Genomic DNA, 19,848 nt, shown 5'->3' on the forward strand with positions numbered 1-19,848 from the left:
GCTCAGTGGTAAAGTGCCTCTGAGTTCAATCCCCAGTGCCCAGCTGTCCCTAAAATTATCCTCAACTCCCTCTTGATTGGGTACCCTTAGCTTTCTCCAGCTTTAGTTCTCAGGATCCACCAGCAGATGGAGCCATAGACCAGCACTGGGTTGATTGGCAGTCCTGGGAAACTGCTGCACCCTGGACTGGGGAGCATGAGAGTGGAAGAAGAGAGCAGGAAGAGTCTGAAGTTCACAAGTACGTTTTCTTTTGCGAAGACTCACAGAAGTGCAGCAAGCACCCACCATCAACCACAGCAAGAGAACAGGGAACACACGTGTCATGTGCCTGATGAGGATTTCAGCACCACTGTGCCTGGTCCAAGTCACATGCACAAGCTTCCCTGCCTTGCCATCTCCCTAACCTCTTCACCTTTGACTTTCCTTTCTCAATTTCTGAGTGGTCACTACCTTGGCAAGGGCTAATCTTACTTATTTTAAAAAATATTTTATATATTATTTGACTTTATTATGAAAATTTTGAAATAGAAGTAGTCAACCTGGTATGACGAGCCCAGTTTCTCAGTTAAATAACATTGTCATTTTGGTTTCAGCTATGTCTTCCTCCCCTCCACCCCTCTTTTCCCCAATCCCTGTTTTTTTTGTGTGTGTTTTGTTTTGCTTTGTTTGTGATACTGGGGATTGAACGTAAGGGAAATTTATCTCTGAGCTATATCCCCAACTTTAAAAAAAAATTTTTTTTTTTGAGAAAGGGTCTCCTGGGGTTGCCCAAGCTCTCCTTGAACCTGCAATCCTCCTGCCTCAGCCTCCCATTCCCAGAGTATTTTTAAAGCATGTGCCAAACAACCAGACAATTTCTTTTCTAAGAAAAGAATCTCTAAGAAATAGAACTTTTTTTAACAACTTGATCACAATATCATGATATTTAACAAAGCATACAATAATTATCAGTAATGTAGTCCATGTAGTTTTTCCCAGTTGCCTAAAAATCATGTCTTTTTACTGTTGATTTGTTCAAATCAGGACCCAACTGAGAAAAAATTAGATTTAGTTACTATGCCTCTTAAGTTCCTCTTCATTCCTAATGGTGTCCCTCTTTTTTTTTTTTTTTAATGCCATTCATTTATGAACAGGCATTTTTTCCTACAGAATGAACCACATCCTATTATTTGACCAACTGTATCCTCAGTGGTGAAATGTTCCTCTTTGTCCTCCTTTTTTTTTCTATAAGTTGCTAATAAGATCTAGAGGATGGATGAGATTCAGATTTAATGAGATTTATTTTGGCACAACTATGACATAGATGGAGCTGTCTGTGGCATCATCTCTTGAGACACAGAATGTCTTGCTGTCCCTTTTTTGGTATTCATCAGTGGGTTAAGGTGGTATCAGTTGGATCCATCTGTTATAAAGTTTCCCAGCAACCTTTCATCTAAGCCATCATGCATGACCATCACTTAGATTTTACTTTATTAGTGCAACATTGTGACTTTCTGGTTCTATCACTCTTTCAATACTTATTTGGTATAAATCTTCCATAAAGAAAAAAATTGTCCTGGTAGTGGTGCCTGCCTGAAATCCCAGTGACTTGGGAGGCTGAGGCAGGAGGAACACAAGTTCAAGGCCAGCTTCAGTAATTTAACAAGGCCCCGGCTCAAAATTTTTAAAAAGGGGCGGGGAAGCTAGAGATGTGACTCTGTGATAGAGCGCTCCTAAGCTCAATCACTGGTACCAAAAACAAAACGAAAAACCTCATAAATACCATTTCAGGCATTAGCCATATTTGTTGTAAACAAGTCGGTCACTGGTTTTGAACCTTTTCAGTGGACCCCACTAGGAATTTTTTTTTAACAAGTTGAGTTTAAATCCATACTTCCAATTCAAGTTCTGAGTTACATTATTATTGTTTTATACATGTATCTTCTCTGCCTAATTTTTCCCACATTGAAACAACTAAAGTCCTGACCCAGAGGCTTTGGGGTGCTTGCATGTTGAGGGGGGTGTAGAAGTAAAACAAGCCACTAGACAGCCATTAACATTAGCCCGTCTGTGCTACCAAAATAGAATCTGACCCTTGGGATGCTCATTCTTCCTCCCATGGAAGAGTAGCCTTTTTCCTGCCTTTGCAGACTGGGTCAGGCCAGAACCAGAACGCAGAAGACACTGGGAATCCATAGAGAACAGGAAGCTCAAGGGCACACAGAACCATTCCAGCACAATTTTTAATAGTCAGGACTAGCTGAACCAGCCCACCAGGCAATCAGAGGCCTTTGTTGGTAATTCCTTGAGATTTAAACCACATTCTTCATAGAAACACCAATTCACTAAGAAGCATGGGAGGAGAAAAGACAGGAAGAAGGCGAAGGCGACTCTGGAAAGGAGGTGAGAAGCAGCGCAAGACATCACAATATTAAGTGAGCCCTCTCCATGTGAGGCCTCAGGAGTGCAATTTGGTCCTCATCCTTAAGGACCCTTCATTTAGGTGGAAAGGAAAAGACATGTACAGACCTACTGTACACAGATGTGTCATCGTAAGTAGAAAATGCACAGTGTGAGCCACAGATAGAGTTTAGAGGATGGAAAAAGATGATTTGTGGTGGAGAGAGAAGGGATGTGGCCGCCCCAGCCCCTCAGCCCTCATGCTGAGCTCTGCCTGTTTCCCAGAGTGGGGATGGAGTCCTGGGTCCTAGCTTGTGGTTTGAGGCCAGGAATTTGAGAGAGGGCAGCTGGGGTGGGGTTAGGTGGGCATGCCTCATCCTTCATACATTCCTGGACCTTCTTTCTGGTCCAGGGTGGCCCCCTGCCAGAACCAGTTACAGTGAGATGGGGATCTCAGGTTTCCTCTGCTGGAAGAGAGGAACTTGGTTTCCAGGGTCAGATTTGATTACAGTAGCCTGGCAGTTTTGACACTGTTGGCTGAAGAGCTGTTTAGTGCTCAGGCTTTTAGACATCCAACACTGTCACTAGGTCTCCATGCACATTTGGAGGCAGCTTGATATGCCCTGGAGATGGTATCACTTGACCTCAATCTGCCCCTGGCTGGAACTTGAGCTTTGACAGATGACTCTCCTGCCACGTGTACAAATGAGGGCATTAGTAGACTATCTCTACAGAGTCAGCTCCAGAGACCCTCCAGCACTTTACAGTCCCCACTTAATGCACTCATTTCATCAAATAATGTGTGTCTACCTTCCCTGGTGCTGGACCATCTGTGAGCCAAGATGTGGCTGCCGGCAGCTCAGATGGGGCTGTGAGGAGTAACTGCCTGTCCAGGGTGGGACCAGGATCCCACGGAGAATCAGTTTGTGTGTGCCCGTGTATGCGCATGGTACTGGTAATCAAACCCAGGGGTGCTCTACCACTGAGTTATGTCCCCAGCCCTTTTTTAAAATTTTTTATTTTGAGACAGGGTCTCACTAAGTTACCCAGACTGGCCTCCAATTTGGAATCCTCCTCCCTCAGTCTCCTGAGTCTCTGGGGCCACAGGTATGCACTACTGCACCTGCCTCTGGAGAGGACCTTGACCCAGAGAACACCACACAGGCTGGCTGGCTCCTCAGTGTTGCTGCAGTGATGTGTGAATAGCATGGAGGTGGCTGCTGTAGACTGAATGTGTCCCCCTAAATTATGCTGAAACTTAACCCCCAATATGAGGGCATTTTGGGGGTGGGGCTTTGGGAGGTGATTATGTCAGGAGCGTGAAGCCCTCATGAATGGGATCAGTGCCTTTATCAAAGAGACCCAGGGAGCTCCCTCACCCCTTTTGCTAAATGAGGACACAGTGAGAAGATGGCATCCGTGAACCAGGACCTGAGTTCTCACCAGACACAGAAACTGCTGAAGCTCTGATCTTGGTCTTCCAGTCTCCAGAACTGTGAAAAATAAATTTTGGTTGTTTATAAGCCACCTGGTCTATGGTATTTTGTTATAATAGTCCAAGCTGATCAAGACAGTGAGGCAGAGGTGGTTATCCTTCTTTCAGTGACAAAACTAACGTCTGAATGGATGATGTGATTTGCCCAAGGACACACTAGCTCAGGGCTATTTTTGTTCTATTATCAAGTTTTAGAAAGTAGAGGTGAGGGCATATATGAAGCCTCTGCATTATCTTTGCAACTTTTCTATAAATCTAATATCATTCCAATATTAATTTTTTTGTATTGGGGATTGAACCCAGGAATGCTTAACCACTGAGCCATATCCCCAGCCCTTTTAAAATCTTTTCTTTTGAGACAGGGTCTAGCTATGTTGCTTAGGGCCTTGCTAAATTGCTGAGGCTGGCCTTGAACTTGTGATCCTTCTGCCTCAGCCTCCCACATCGCTGGGATTACAGGCATATGCCACTGCACCTGGCTAAAAAGTTATTTAAGCAGAAGAATTTTAAGAATTCCTCCTGCCTGACAAGACATGTTCAAGGTAACAGTTATTTCTAATAGTACGAGGGAGCCAGTAGGATAGAGGAACAAAATTGGGGTCAGGGGAGGAAAACCACCACAAGGAGGATTTTTGTTTGCTTTTTGTTTTCAGTCCTGGGGGTTGAACCTAGGGGCTCTCTACCACTTAGCTACATACCCAGCACATTTTTATTTATTTTGAGACAGGGTCTCACTAAGTTTTCCAGGATGGCCTTGAACTTGAAATCCTCCTGCCTCCATTTCTCAAGTGGCTGGGATTATAGGTGTGGGCCACCACTCAGCTAGTAGGATGGGTTTTAAAATAGAGATAAAAATAATTTATTAAATGAAGCAGATATTTTTTTTTTTTTTTATCTGATAAACTTTTTTTTGTGTGTGGTGATGGTGGTGATACTGGGGATTGAACCCAGGGGTTCCTTACCACTGAGTTACACCCACAGCCCTTTTTAAATGATTTGAGACAGGGTCTCAGTTGCCAAGGCTGTCCTCAAACTTGCAATCTTCCTGCCTGAGTCACAGGCATGGACCACAGTGTCCCGCACACATGATCTCTTGAAAAAACGAGCACTTCAAACAACAGCACATACATTTTCTCAGTCTTCATGCATTAGTCACAAAGAGAACCAGCAAGTCATTGGTTCTACACCCTCAGTATCCCTCATGTGGATTGTCTCGTGGTGTCCTCACTGCCACTTGTCATGGCTATCATCATCTTCCCAGGACTGTGGCAATAACGTAGGCATTTCCATTCTGTAGGCTCCACCCCTTCCTCCACTGGGTCCAGGCTGTACTGCAGCCTGAGTTACCTTGCCAAAGCATTGAGCTGATTGTACTATGCTCAGCCTGGAGCAGGACTCTTTGGAGACTCAGATTTCTGCACAGGGCAAGCAAGCTAGCTCCTCCAAATACAGCTTGGTCCAATTTTTATTGCCCACAGCCCCTGCTCCCTCAGCCTCTCAAACACTACTTTAGCAGTAAGGAGCTGCTTCCACCATTCAAGCAAATTTTGTCCCTTGGAGCTTCAGTGCATTTGCATTTGGTGTGTTCTCTTCAGGGAAATCTCTCTACCTCCTCTGCCCACTAAAGTTGCATTTATTTTCCAATCTTTAAACATCTCCTTCTCTGGTTCCCTGAAGTTGATCATTCCCTCCTCAGTCTTCCCATAGCATACTTCTATTGTGGTGCCCATGTACATTAGGCAGAATTATATTTGAATTATCTTTTAATTCTATGAGTATTTATTAACCAAACACCACGTGCCAGGGCTGTGACAGGGTGAAGACACAGATGCCATCCCTGCCCTCTCAGATATCCCTGATGAAAGGAGGTCAGCGATACACAGATGCAATTAGAGTGGGAGATGGTGTTGTGATGGGGGGTACAGGGTTGGAGAAGTGCATGAATGGGGGACCCTGGCCCATTCTGAGATGGGGGTCCGTGGAGGGATCAGAGAAGGTTTCCTAGAAGTCATGTTAAAATGAGATCTGAAGCCCAAATATGAATTTGTGATCTGTTCCTGCACCAAGATCTTCCAGGGCAAAAGCTGTATCTTAATCTTTTTTGCTCCAAACCTATCTCTGTATTTACACCTACTACCCAATATACTCTCAATATACTGGCTTGCTTGGTTAAATGCATTATTGAGCAAACAAAATGAACAGGCAGGTAAAAATGCTGCAACAGTGGGCAACCTTAGCTCAACATGCCTGACATCAGATGGCTGGACTGAAGATGTCTGTGTTTGCCTTTGGATACCACATAGTTTATTGCAATTTTTTCTTTATGTTTAGATTAACTTTAGTAATACAGTACCCCCTCGTTATCATGGGGAATACATCCCAAGACCCCGAATGGATGCCTCAAACTTCAGTTAGTACTGAGCCCTATATAGTACTTATGGGTTTTTTTTTTTTCCTATACATACACACCTATGAAAAATTTAATTTATTAATTAGGCAACATAAGAAATTGTTTCATCAGCTTTTCATTGCTGTGACCAAAATACCTGACAAGAACAATTTAGAGGAGAGTTTATGTTGGCTCCTGGGTTCAGTCCATGGTTGACCAGCTTCGCTCTCTGGGCCTGAGGTGAGGTGTACATGCAGAAGGGCAAGGCGGAGGATAGCTGCTCACTCATGGGAGCCAGGAAGCAGAGAGAAGGAGGAGTCAAGTTGGGTTACCTACCATCTCTAGTCACACCCCACCTGTCTACAGTTACTACTCAATTATTAATCTGTCAAATGTACGAATCCTCTGGTTGGGTTACAGTTCTCAGAACCTAATCCTTTCACCTCTGAATATTCCTATACTGTTTATTGGAGAAGACCTCGTATCCAAGCCGCAACATTCCACCTCTGGCTCCCAGAATCTCATGTCCATCTCACAATGCAGAATGCGCTAAGTCCATCTCCACTAGTCTGCGTAGTCTTAATAGCTTCAGCATTGCCCAAAAGTCCAAGTCCAAAGTCTCCTCTAAGACTCAAGTTAAACTCTTAGCTGTGAGCCCCTGTAAAAATCAAAATCAAGTCACATGCATTCAATATATAATGGCACAGAGTAAACATTCCCATTCCAAAAGAGAGAAATAGGGGCAAAGAGAGAAAAGACGGGACCAAAGCAAAACCAGAATCTGGCAGGGCAAACAAGTCCTGTAGCTCCATGTCCAACCTCTGGGGCACATGGCAGTGAGATGTTCTCTCAAAAGGCTTGTGTAGCCCTGCTTCTTGATCTTGTCAGTTGCAGCCCACATAGCTTCTCTCTTAGCCTGGCTCTGTCTGCAGCCAGCAGCTTTCCTCAGCAGACATTCCGTGTTCTGGTATCTTTCAATCCCAGGGGTCTCCATTCCAGCTTTGGCTTCACCTTCAAAGCTTTATGCATCACCTTCTCATGGGCTGCCTACAAGGATTCAAACTCTGTTACACTGCCTGGCTTCCCAGGCCTTGCTATGAAATTTCAGTGGAAGGCTCCATAACCCCAGCATCCTGTATTCCTGCAGAACCAGCACTGCTCCTTTTCACCTTCATCTTCATTTTTCTAATGGTTGTTTTCCACACTGAGATTTTTTAAACGCTTGTTTCTCTTTGGACTCCATTACTCCTCAGCCTATCCTTGCAGTCTCCTCCTCCATCTTGCCACCGGGTGCACCACCAACACTCTGTCCACAGACCTGCTCCTCCAGCGCCCCTACTTTTCTGGTAATTTTTCTTCAAGGGCAGTCATCTCTTTAACAACCACACTTTCCTCAGTCTACTGTTACACAGGCTTCTTCCGCAGCCAAACTGCAAGTCTTTCAAATCTTCCTTCTTGGCTTTCTGCTCCCAATTATCAGAATAAATCTGGCTAAAAGCTTCCAGCAATACCCATGTTAACACCTGAATGCTGTGCTGCCTTGAAATTTCCTCCACCCGATAAATTAGTCCATTGCCTTTAAATTCTGTCTCACGGAAATTCTCAGGACATAGACAAAGCGTAGACAAGTTCTTTGCTAGAATGTGACATGAATGGCTTCTAGTCCAATTTCAAATGGAGTCTTATGAGCACAGTCCTTATTATCTGCATTCTTATTAGCATCCTGATCTTCTGAGTTCCTTCCAGAATCACCCATTAAGCTCCATTTATAACATTCTAAAGCTTTTCCAGCCTGAATCTCCAAACTCCTCTCATAAACCAGTTACAAAGGTTTTTCAACCACATGGTCAGTTACTTCTCAGTACCAATCTCTGTGTCTGTCGGATTTTTGTCATTGTGACCGAAATACCCAATGAGAATAACTTAGAAGAGAGAAAGTATCTTTTGGCTCATAGTTTCAGAGGTTCAGTTCATGGTTGGCTAACTGCATTGCTCTGGGCCCAAGATGAGGCAGAACATCATGGCAGAAGGGCCTGGTAGGGAAAGCTGCTCACCTCATGGTAGCAAGGAAGTAGAGAGAGAGAAGGAGCAGCCAGGGGATAAGATACAATCTCACGGGCTTGCCCTCAGTGATCTACTGCCTCTGATCATGTCCTAACTGCCTGTAGTCAGCCCCCAGATAGTCCATTTAAATTATTAATCCATCAAATGTACCAATCCACGGTACTCAGAACCTAATAATTTTACCTCTGAACATTCCTGCATTGTCTACCACATGACCTCATTTCCAGACTATGACAGAGATTAACAATAAAAATAAAATAGAACAATTTTAACATTATACTCTAAGAAACATCATAGGAATGTAGTCTCAACTGCCACAGGTGGGTAGTGTATACATTGTGGACACTCTGTACAAGGGATGATTTGTGTCTCAGAAGGATGGAATAGGAAGGCACAACATTTCATCATGCTACTCAGAACAGCCATTATAAACTTATGGATTATTTATTTGTGGAATATTTCATTAATATTTTTGAATTGTGATTGACCATGGGTAATGGGCCACAGAAAGTGAAACCATGGATAAGAAAGACTGTTGTACTGTCTGAGTAGTCTGGTTTTATATTTTTAAATGAGTTGTGGTTTTTGTTTCAGTGTATTTTAGAATTATCTAATATATGAGCCACTATGAATTATATGGAAATATTTTTTCTTCAGATATATTACAATTTTTCTTAATGTGAAAAAAAGAAAAAAATTAAAGTTGTGAAGGGCTGTGGAAAGAAATTGCAGGGGAATGGGCAGAGGGATAGGGGAAATAAGTACAGTCAGGTACCAAGGATGACCTTGCCTTTATGTTCAGGAGTTCAGAGGGTTTACCTGTTGGACAGCTCTCTTGGTCACAACCAGGGCCAGACCTTTTGTGTGACAATCACCTAAGAGTATGATAGTTAATTCTGTGTGTCAACTTGACTAGACAATGGGTGCCCAGATATTTGGTCAAACATTATTCTGGGTGTTTCAATGAGGGTGTTTTTAGACGATATGAACATTTATATTGTCGGCTGAGTTAAGCAGACCGCCTTCCCTGATGTGAGTGGGCATTATCTGAACAGTTAAAGGCCCAAAAGAAAAACAAACTGACAACTGATCATTTCCTTAAAAGGAGGGAATACCTCCAATCTGACTGCCTTCAGACTGGGATACTGGCTTTTTCCTGGGTCTTGAGCTGCCGCCTCCACTGGAACTACGCCATCAGCTGTCCTGGGGCCCTGGCTTCCTGACCACCTTGCAGATCTTGGGATTTGTCAGTCTCGGTAATGGTTTTACCTAGTTCTTTATAGTAAATCTCTTTACACACATGCATCCTATTTGTTCTGCTTCTTTGGAGAACCCTGATTAATACCACATGGTAGTGCCACAATGAGAGGCAAGAGGTTAGGAGGTGCACAGGGGGTCCCTAGATGTATTTACTAACACCAAATAAATCACCAACCCACAGGTGCCAGGACTGGGGATCAGCCCCCCTCAGTTTACAGATGAGGAAAAAGAAGGTCCAAGAAGAGCAAGAAGAAAGATTCCACCAAACTCACCTCTTTGCTGAAACTCAGAATCCCCTTAATTGGACACTATAATTAGAAATAAGACTTCTAATTATCCCTGGGAAAATATTCCTGGGAAAATAATGCACTGACATGACTGCATATGAAAATTATAAACAACTGGATGAAATGTTTTCCAAAGAGAGAAAAAAAAAAAAAAAAAAAAAAACCACTTTTTAATGATACGGAGTCTTGCTATGTTGCCCAAGCCTGTCTCAGACTCCTGGATTTAAGAACTCCTCCTGTCTCTGAATTTCAAGTAGCTAGTACTACAGGCATGAACCTCACCCAGATGAAGAGCAGTTTTGGTGAGGGGAGGGGGTCCTGGGGATGGAACCCAGGGGCACTCTACCACTGTGCTATATCTCCAGTGCTTTTTTTCTTTCTTTCTTTCTTTCTTTCTTTCTTTCTTTTTTTTTTTTTTTGAGAAGTGTTAAATAGTCTTTATTTAATATTATACATAAGTCACATTAAAATGCCTTTCCATAAGAAAAAGACAGCATTTGAGATACAGGGAATTCTAATTAAATTGGCATGGTCAACAAAAATATAGACACTGCTTCCTTATCTTCAACCATTGCCTTTAATAGGCTAACAAACACAAATTGAAACACATGTGAATCATACATGCTTGGTTCTTAGAGTGAAGGGATTTCCCCCATATTTAAACATATTCACATAATTAGTTATATAAACCAGTTTTGAGATGTCATTCACCATTTTTTGAAATACTGAATATTACTAATTAAGTCCAACCATAACTTTAAAAAGGGGAAAGTGATAGAATTTACTTAAGTGGGAGTATAACCAAAATATTAATTTAACTACAAGTCAATTTTACTTATATCAGGACTGTCCAACAAAAATAATTTTGTCAGTCATTCATGATCTGAATTCTGGTGTGTCACATCACTTAAATTATGGTGCACATAAAAAAGCCATGAGACATTTGTTTGGTAATAAATAAGGCAGTGGCTATTACTCATTAGTAGCTTTTTTGAGGTAAGCTATTACGTCTGCCCTTTCTCCCTTCTTCTTAATGCCAGTGAAGATCATTTTTGTTCCAGGGATGTACTTTTTGGGATTCTCCAAATACTCCATCAGTGTATCCTCTCCCCAGGTGATGCCTGTGTTCTCGTTGGCGTCTGTGTAAGAGAATCCCGCAGCCTGAGCTGTCTTCCGCCCACACAGTCCATGGAGATTTGGCCCAGTCTTGTGTTTGCCTCCCTTTTCCACAGTGTGGCACTGGGCACACTTCTGAACAAAGATCTTCTTGCCTTTCTCAGCATCACCCATTTTTAATTCGTTGTTTCGTCACTAGTGCAAAGAAGTTTCCTGCTCAGAAGCCGGACGTCCCACTCTCTCGTGTTTTCATTTTTTGAGAGAGGGTCTCACTAAGTGGCAGAAACTGGCCTCAAGTTTGTGATCCTCCTGCCTCAACCTTCCAAGCTGCTGCAACTGTAGGCATGTGAAAAGCAATTTTTGATGAGGGAAGGCAGGGAGGGGCACAGGGTAGTTCCTACTCTCTTAGATATTCCTATCAGTGAGTGTCAGAGATGTGCAGAAGCACACTGTACACAGTGTAGTTTGGTTCCAAAATGAAGAAGAAAGAGGCAGTAGGGACAATGGAAGATTGGGACTCCAGGAGCAGAGGAGCCCTACAATCTCACCTCCTGCTACCAGCCCAGACCACAGTAGTACCTGTTATGCTAGAAGTTACGCTGGACACATCTAGGGGGATGGATGGCTGAAGCTGGCCCAATCCTTAATTCTAAAGAGCTCATAGAAAATTTCTGAAAATACAGACTTCTAGCAGTACCATTTGCTTCATTTAAAAAAGAGTATTTTGGCTGGGCACAGAGGAACACAACCGTCATACGGAAGACTCAGGAGGTTGAAGCAGGAGGATTGAGAATTTGAGATCAGTTTCAGCAACTTAGTGAGCTCCTGTCTCAAAATGAAAAATGAAAAGAACTGGGAATGTAGCTCAGTGTTAGAATGCTTACTTAGCAAGTCTGAGACCCTGGGTTCACTCCCCAGTGCTACAAATTTTTCTTCAGGTGACAGTTTTCTATATGCAACCCCTTCCTGGTTACAGTGAGGTGTGTTGTATGTACAGTGGGCAGGCAGCAAGGTGTTCAGAGCAGCATAATTTTGAATCTTATGTGCCCATAATTTTGAATCTTATGTGCCACTCTGTTTTGTCTTGTTCTGATACTGGGGATTGAACCCAAGGATGCTCTACCACTGAGCTACATCCCCAGTCCTTTTTATGTTTAATTTTGAGACAGGGTCTTATTAAGTTGCTCAGGCTGACTTCGAACTTGTGATCCTTCTGCCCCAGCCTCCTGAGTCACTGGGGATTATAGGCTTTTTTTTTTTTTTTTTTTCCTTTTTGCCTGTCTAAACCTTATGATTGAGTGTTCATTTGAGGCCAGTAGCTTGCAAGAGAAAACTATGTTCTGCTTGATCTGGCCATTACCATCTTTGTCCTTCCTGTTTAGAGCAAGGACAATGGGCAAGATGGAAGGTACTTGAATGGGTGGAGGAAATGAAAATGCTGTTTGGTTTGGCAAAGACACACCTCGGGACATAAGAGCTGTCTTCAGTTAAAAGGACTGTCACAGGGAGGATGGAAAAGAGGTGTTGAGTTCTCCGCAGATCAGAACGGGACTGGGAGAGCTTACAGGAATCCAGACGTTGGCAGTCACAAGGTACAGGACTCTGCACTGGAGGAAGTGAAACACAAGCTGGAAGGTACACAGTTGTGAAGATCAAGCATTTAGGGATTGTTGGTCTACATTATCTAAAGCACCTTCTAACCCTGAGATTCTGACAGTCTATTGCCACGAAGAGCAGGGCTGGAAGAGGTTGAAGTATAACCAAAGAACCAAACTATTGGTCTGTGGCATATAAAGCAAAAGCTAAGGTCCTCAGCCTGAGTCCACAAGTGGCTGTGATTCCAAGAATGTCACATGGGCGATAAGAAGTATACACTTTTCTTCCTCTTCTGTTAGAATACAGAAGAGATGGTGATAACATACCGTTTGCAGAACTAGGAAAGTAATCATGGAAGGGGTGACTTCTTATCACCTGTGCATGTTTCCAAAAAATTGAGGCAGAAGACGGGTATGCCATAAAAGAGAGTCTGGAATATTATTTAGCCTAGAGAAGGAAGGGAATTATTTTTTCTTAATCTTTGTATACTAAACCACAGTTTGTTTTCTTTCTTTTAAACTTACACATAAAAACTATACATACATATGGGGTAAGGAAAGAAATTCTGACACTCACCACCGGTGGATGAGCCTTGAGGACTTTACGCTAAGTAAAATAAGCCAGGCACAAAATGACAAAAACTGTAGGATTCCATGGACACAAGTGACCGTTTAACTACTATGCAGAGTATTCAAACTTGTCAAGACAGAAAGTAGAAGAGTGGTTTCCAGGGACTGGGAGAAAGGGGAATGCAGAGTTGTTTTTTTTTGCGGTACTGGGGATCAAACTCAGGGCCTTGTGCTTGTGAGGCAAGCTCTCTACCAGCTGAGCTATCTCCCCAGCCCCTCAGAGTTGTTGTTTAAAGGGTATGGAGTTTCAGATGTGCAAGATGGAGCTCTGGAGATGGATGATGGTGATAATGGCGCGACAGAATGAATACACTTAGTGCCACTGAACTGTTACTATGAGGACTGGGGATGTGGCTCAGTGTACAGAAGCACTTGCCTAGCATGTGTGGCCCTGGGTTCAAACTCTAGCACTACCAAAAATAAATGGTTAAGATGTTATTTTAGCTGGGTGTGGATTACATGCCTGTAATCCCAACAACCCAGAAGGCTGAAGCAGAAGAATCATAAATTTGGGGCCAGTCTCAGCTTTAGTGAGGCTCTGTCCCAAAATTAAAAATAAAAAGGGCTGGGAATGTGGCTCAGTGGTTAAGGTGCCCCTGGGTTCAACCTCTGGTACCAAAAAAAAGTTACATTTTCATATGGGTATTTTACCACAATTTTTTTTAAAAAGTGAATCAGCTGGGCATGGTGGCACATGCTTGTAATCCCAGCAGCTTGGGAGCTGAGGCAGGAGGATTGCAAATTCAAAGCTAGCTTCAGCAACCTAGTGAGACTCTTAAGCAACTTAGCAGGACCGTGTCTCGAAACATACAAAAGGACTGGGGATGAGGCTCAGTGGTTAAGAACCCCTGGGTTTAATCCCTGGTATCAAAAAAAAAAAAAAAAAAAGCAAAGTGAATCACCTTGTGTCCTGAGAGTCCTAGCCTACTTAACGCTAACAGCTATTTTCTTTCTTTTTTTATTTAAAAAATTTTTCTTTTCATACATATATATAGGGGGTAATAATGTCATCTCACTCTACCATTCTTCCCATCCCCCACTGCCCCGCCCCTCCCCTCCCGCCCCCTGCATAATCCAAAATTTCTTCATTCTTCCCTACCCACCCCCCACTGCAGATCAGCATTCACTTATCAGAGAAAACATTTGACCTTTAGATTTTGGGGACTGGCATATTTCACTTAGCATGATATTCTCTAGTTCCAACCCATTTACCTGCAAATGCCATAATTTCATTCTTCTTTAAGGTTGAGTAATATTCCATTGTGTATATATACCATATTTTCTTTATCCATTCATCTGTCGAAGGGCATCTAGGTAGGTTTCATAGTTTAGCTACTGTGAATTGAGCTGCTATAAACATTGATGTGGTTGCGGCACTGTAGTATGCTGACTTTAAGTCCTTTGGGCAAACAGCAAATTTCTCATTCACCATTCCAAACATTTCCTATGTATCTGCATGCATATATTTGCATATGTATAAACAAATTTACCCATTAAAATTCATATTATGCACACCTTACTTTTTTTTCATGTAGTGTGTGTTTTAAAGGTATTCTTATGAAGCAAACTTTTGTATGTGGAGGTTGGTACTGGGGATTTAACTCAGAGGTGCTCTACCACTGAGCTATACCCCTAGTGTTTTTTGTTTTTGAGACAGGGTCTAAGTTGCTGAGGATAGGCTTAAACTTGTGCTCCTCCTGCCTCGGCCTCAATCACAGGATTTTAGGTATATGCCACCATGCCTGGCTAGCAGTATACATTCTTAAGGGCTGAAAATATTACAGATGGATCATATTTTTAAAAATTGACCACTGTTGGTAGAAATTTAGATTATTTCCACTTTTTGAAATGAATACTCTTTATCCTTCTGTATACCCATGTGAATGCATCTCTAAAAGTATAATTACTGAGTTAGAATATATGTGCATTTTTTTATTTTGGTAAGTCACTGGGCCTCCAAAGACAGCAATAGTTTATGAGAGTGAGGGGCTGGAAGGATGTCTACAGCAGGAATGGGAGGAGTAATGAAGCAGGTAGGTGGTAGGCACTCAGGTTTTGCTTCCTAGCGGAAGTCACCACCGAACAGTGACAAAAAGGCAGGAAGTCAAAAGGCACATTTGAAGAATTGTGAGGATCTCATCTCCCCAAACACTGAGAATTAAACTCTAAAATTGGTGCATAAGGGGCGAGCTTATATAGAGCTTGACTGTCTTCCTGGTAAGAAGCAGGAAAAGGTGACAGTTTGGCTGGAATTTAGGAGATTGTTTTAAGACAGCTAAAGAGAACATGTTTGCAGAAGGGAGATGGTCAGTAATAAACAGAGGGACTTAGAAGAGGAAGGTGTTGGGGGTGACTCGCCCCACACTGTTCAGAAGGGGCTGTCTTGCTGTGACACCCTGCTGTGCAGCTGGCTCACTGAGTTATTACAGAACACTTAACTCATCCAACCAGCTCTCTCTGCCCAGATGCCAATGCTCACCCATTAGCCTAAGAGGCAGGACTTGGCTTTGCATGTTAATTTCTCTACAGAACCAGAATTGTCTGCTTCATGAAATCTTGTCTTTGGAATCTTTTCCAACCTGGGGGAATACCTCCCATTCTCTCTCTACTTTAGGGGTCTTCCATTGGAATCTGATTGATAGATATAGTTGATCACTTGCAGGCATCACAGCTGCATTTTCTGAGAATTAGAGAGGAGCTGAAATTTAAAAAAGTCTACAGGACCAACAATTTTCCCACTTCACAGAATGAGTCTAGACAGAATTCAAATGTTCTTCCCTGGAGAGTCAGGGGAAGAAGCTGGTGGTTGTGTTATACTCCTGAACTGGGTATACAAGTCCCAAACTAAGTTCTCTAGCATAGCAAAACTAATTTGGTTTTGCTGCTGGATATAGAAAGGAAGAAAAAGGGTGGTATTCCACATTGTTGAATTAGCACCAGGTCTTGCAAACTCCACTTCTTTCAGGAAATGTTCCTTAATGCAGCAGGAGGTGGTAATTTTATTCTCCCAATCCCTCACTTTTCTTCCCTTTCTGCAACACTAAACCCTGCTTAGAGCTGCGCTATCACTTCATTTGTCAGCTTGAATGACCTTCACATCTTCTCTGGATCCTTAGCTGAATTCTTTTTTTTTTTTTTTTTTTCCAGTAATTGTGATTGAATCCAGGACCTCACATATGCTAGGTGTGCCAGAGTTACATCCCCAGTACTTTAAAAAAATTTTTTTTGAGGCAGGGTCTTGATAAATTGCCCACGGTGGCCTCAAATTTGTGATGCTCTTTTAGTCTTCAAGTAGCTGGGATTATAGGCGGTTGCCAGAGCCTTAGTTGAATTTTGTTCATACAAATAGGATCAAGAGAAAATGTGGCCATGTGTGGTGGCGCACCTGTAAACCCAATGTCTCGGGAGACTAAAGTAGGAGGATTGCCAAACTCAAGGCCAGCTTTCAGCAACTTGGTGAAACCCTGTCTCAAAATAAAGAAATAAAAGGACCGAGGATGTAGCTCAGCAGTAAAATGCCCCATGGTTCAATCCCAGTACCAAAAAAAAAAAAAAAGAGAGAGAAAATATGAAAGGACTCAGAAACAGTGGGAGTCATGGACAGCAACAAAGGTCTCTGAGGGCAACAGTGTTCCAGTTGTCCAAGATGAAAATTCCTAGAAAAAAAAAGAACAAATCCTCTTGAGTTCCTTCTATGGTAACAGTAGAGTATCTTATCTTGATTATTCTTGAATTGCTTATAATTGAAAAGGAAAAATTTTTTCATCTGATTATAAAATGTATGAGAGCTGAAAAATTCTTCTGGCATCCACCTATTTAACTATCTATCCATCTATCTATCTCTCTCCTTCAAGGAGTTGGTTCACCAACAGTGAAGTGGATTTCATGAGCTTTTGTCAATTAAGGAACATCTTTTCAAAGTGCAATGAGAAATTAAGTGGTAAATTCCCTTCTTTCTCTAGATCTTCCATATTCATTTTTATAAGCCCAGAAAAGTATACTTATCAAAGGCCAATAAAATTATTTTTGGTTAAAAACATTAGTAGAGGAAGAAAAAAAGTAGATTGGGTATAGAGACCAAAGATTCAAATTATATGATATTATTTTCTGAGCTGTGTTTGTGATAGATCATTAACTGTCTTAGATAGTTGCTATGCCCCAGGCATACAACTGCAGGAACTCACGTCCCGACATGTCCTCTCTGGGAAAATGATGTGTTGTGTGGAGATCACAAGGAGGGCTGAAAGATGTTGCCATGAACTTACCTCATAGTCTAGAGGCCACGAGTACCTTGGTCAAAGATCTTTTTGTGAGGCTGTCTCTAGACCTTGCACACCCTCTAAGTCTTATTATGGAGGATGAATCTTTTGTGCCGAGAATGAGTCTTGGTGAAAGATATTTATAAACATTATTCTGGTCATATTTGCCAAATTCCAGGGCCTTGACTGGTAGTAGAGTTTGCAAATGTATCCAAATCCAATATACATCTATTCAGCATTTTATTTCCAAAGATGACTTTCCTTCTAGCTAAGTTTTCAGTCCACACAAATACCATATCTATAGGTCCATTTAACAAGAGCTCAAAACTCAAAAGGTGATCAAGCACCTTTAAAAAAAAAAAAAAAAAAACTATCCAACACAGACTATAAGTGAAAGGTATGAATCTCTTATTTTTAAAAATGTTGCAAGTGAGGCCCAGAAAGGATATCACAAGGATTTTTTTTTTTTTTTTTTTTTTTTTTTTGCAGTATTGGGGATTGAACCCAGGGCCTTGTGCTTGCAAGGCAAACACTCTACTAACTGAGCTATATCCCCAGCCCTCTATAAGGATTTTCTTAGGAGGATCAAACTTGGATTTCAGAGAGATCCAGAGGCCAGGACTCAGAAACCCATGATCTTTAATCTTTTCAGTCATAGCGTAATTTGCCTTTACTTGTCCCTGGCTGGGGTTGTCGTTCCCTCTCACTTAAAGGATTTCTTCTTATTTCATGTGCTGCAAGACACTGCCTGAAATACATTGACAGGCAACTGGATGGCTTCATGCTTTCTTGGCCAGAATCCATAAGATATTTCTTCAGGAAAAGGGGATTCTAACTGTAGGTAATGATGAGGCAGGCAGGGAAATAGAAGAGATAAAAGGGGAAGTTACCTTGTGAAAAACTAATCATAACTGGTATTGCTAAGAAATGTAATTAAATTATGGGTTATGGGTGGTAGGGCTGGGATAACTGTAATGGTTAAGGAACAATCTAGGGAATGTCAGGCAGAAAACATATTTAAACATTTTAATAAAGCTTACAAATTTTATCTGGGATAGTTTCCTGAGTAGCTAGGGCTAAGACTGGGCACCTATCTACCGCGTGGGCAAGATAACAAAAAAGAAGTCATTTTGGTTGACCAACATAATCACCATGGGGTTTGCAAAAACAGAACCATCTGTTGTGTGAGGAACCATGGAGAGACTCTGTATTTATAGACTGCTGAGTGGGAAAACCAGGCACATTAATGAACTCCCCCAACCCTCAGTTCTCTAATTTGAAATCCACTTTTCTTCTAGTTTCTAAGCTGTCAACATGTATTGCATAAAAAAAGAGAAAGAGAAAAGAGAGACTTGCTATGACTAATTTAAGAACTCTCAAAGCAGGCTCCTTCCCCAAAATACATAGTAATTGACAAAACTGTAAGCTTAGTCTAAAGGGGATATGACACAACTCCTGCCCCTGAGGCTGAATCAGGTGTTTACTGCCAGTTTGGGCACCGCAGGGGAAGTCTGTGATCTCCACAACCCTTCACTGTTCTTGGTGTGGAGTTTTAAAATTAAACACTTCTATAATGAATGTTTCCAGTGGGTATATAATAGTCTACCTTAATAATTCTTTTTTTGTGTCTAAGATGAAAGTTGTTCTATGGAAAATTTTGTATTAGGGGCCATGATTGCAGTGCTTTTCAGATATTGCATGTTTCTTTTCTTTTATGTACTGGAGACTGAACCAAGGGATGCTTTATCACTAAGCTACATCCCAAGCACTTTTGAGACAGGAGTTGCAGAGGTTGGCTTCAAACTTGTGTTCCTCCTGCCTCCTAAATAGCTGGGATTACAGGTGTGTGCCATAACACTGGATAAAACACATATTTCTTGATGAAGATGTTTATATCCTTTGGTAAAACTATTTTTGAAAAGCTTATATCTTTCTTTGGTAGAGCTGCTTTTGCAGGAATAGCTACCTCTGTGCATTATAACTAGTCTGTTATAGAGAAGGTGAGAAGGTTGGAAGGCAAAGGAAGTAATGAGTCTCTTCCAAAATACTACAGAGATGGCTAGGGATGTAGCTCAGTGGCAGAGGGCTTGCCTAGAACTTGAAGTCCTTGATTTCATCCCCAGCACTGGAAGTTGCGGGGAGCCTACAAAGGGATGACAGGATCACATTTCATTGAGTTCAATTACTTTTTGCCATGAATGGCCAAAATTAAGTGACATCACTATTTACTGGGTGTACTAATGCACTAAAGTACATTACATCTTTTGTTTCATTTAATTCTCAGCAACCCTTCACACTGTCTTTACTATTTTACACGAACTAAATTTCAGAAAAGTTAAAACTCACTCCAGGTCACAGTTAGCAAATCAGCAGG

The 19,848-nt window shown here is 41.9% G+C and overlaps 1 protein-coding gene across 1 annotated transcript; it reads right to left on the reverse strand.

Annotated features, from left to right (window-relative positions):
- Nucleotides 1–10,307: 10,307 nt before the first annotated feature.
- On the reverse strand, nucleotides 10,308–11,215 carry LOC306641445 (cytochrome c, somatic-like). The gene has a single exon (XM_079106494.1). The coding sequence runs from the start codon at nucleotides 11,162–11,164 to the stop codon at nucleotides 10,847–10,849; it is 318 nt and encodes a 105-aa protein (XP_078962620.1). The 5' UTR covers nucleotides 11,165–11,215; the 3' UTR covers nucleotides 10,308–10,846.
- Between the last annotated feature and the right edge of the window lie 8,633 nt (nucleotides 11,216–19,848).

This window comes from Sciurus vulgaris, assembly GCF_902686455.1.
Source record: "Sciurus vulgaris genome assembly, chromosome: 12".
Classification (NCBI taxonomy): Eukaryota; Metazoa; Chordata; class Mammalia; order Rodentia; family Sciuridae; genus Sciurus; species Sciurus vulgaris.

Excerpts from the sequence above, each read along its gene's own strand:
- LOC306641445 (XM_079106494.1), bottom strand. The coding sequence starts at position 11,164 with ATGGGTGATGCTGAGAAAGGCAAGAAGATCTTTGTTCAGAAGTGTGCC.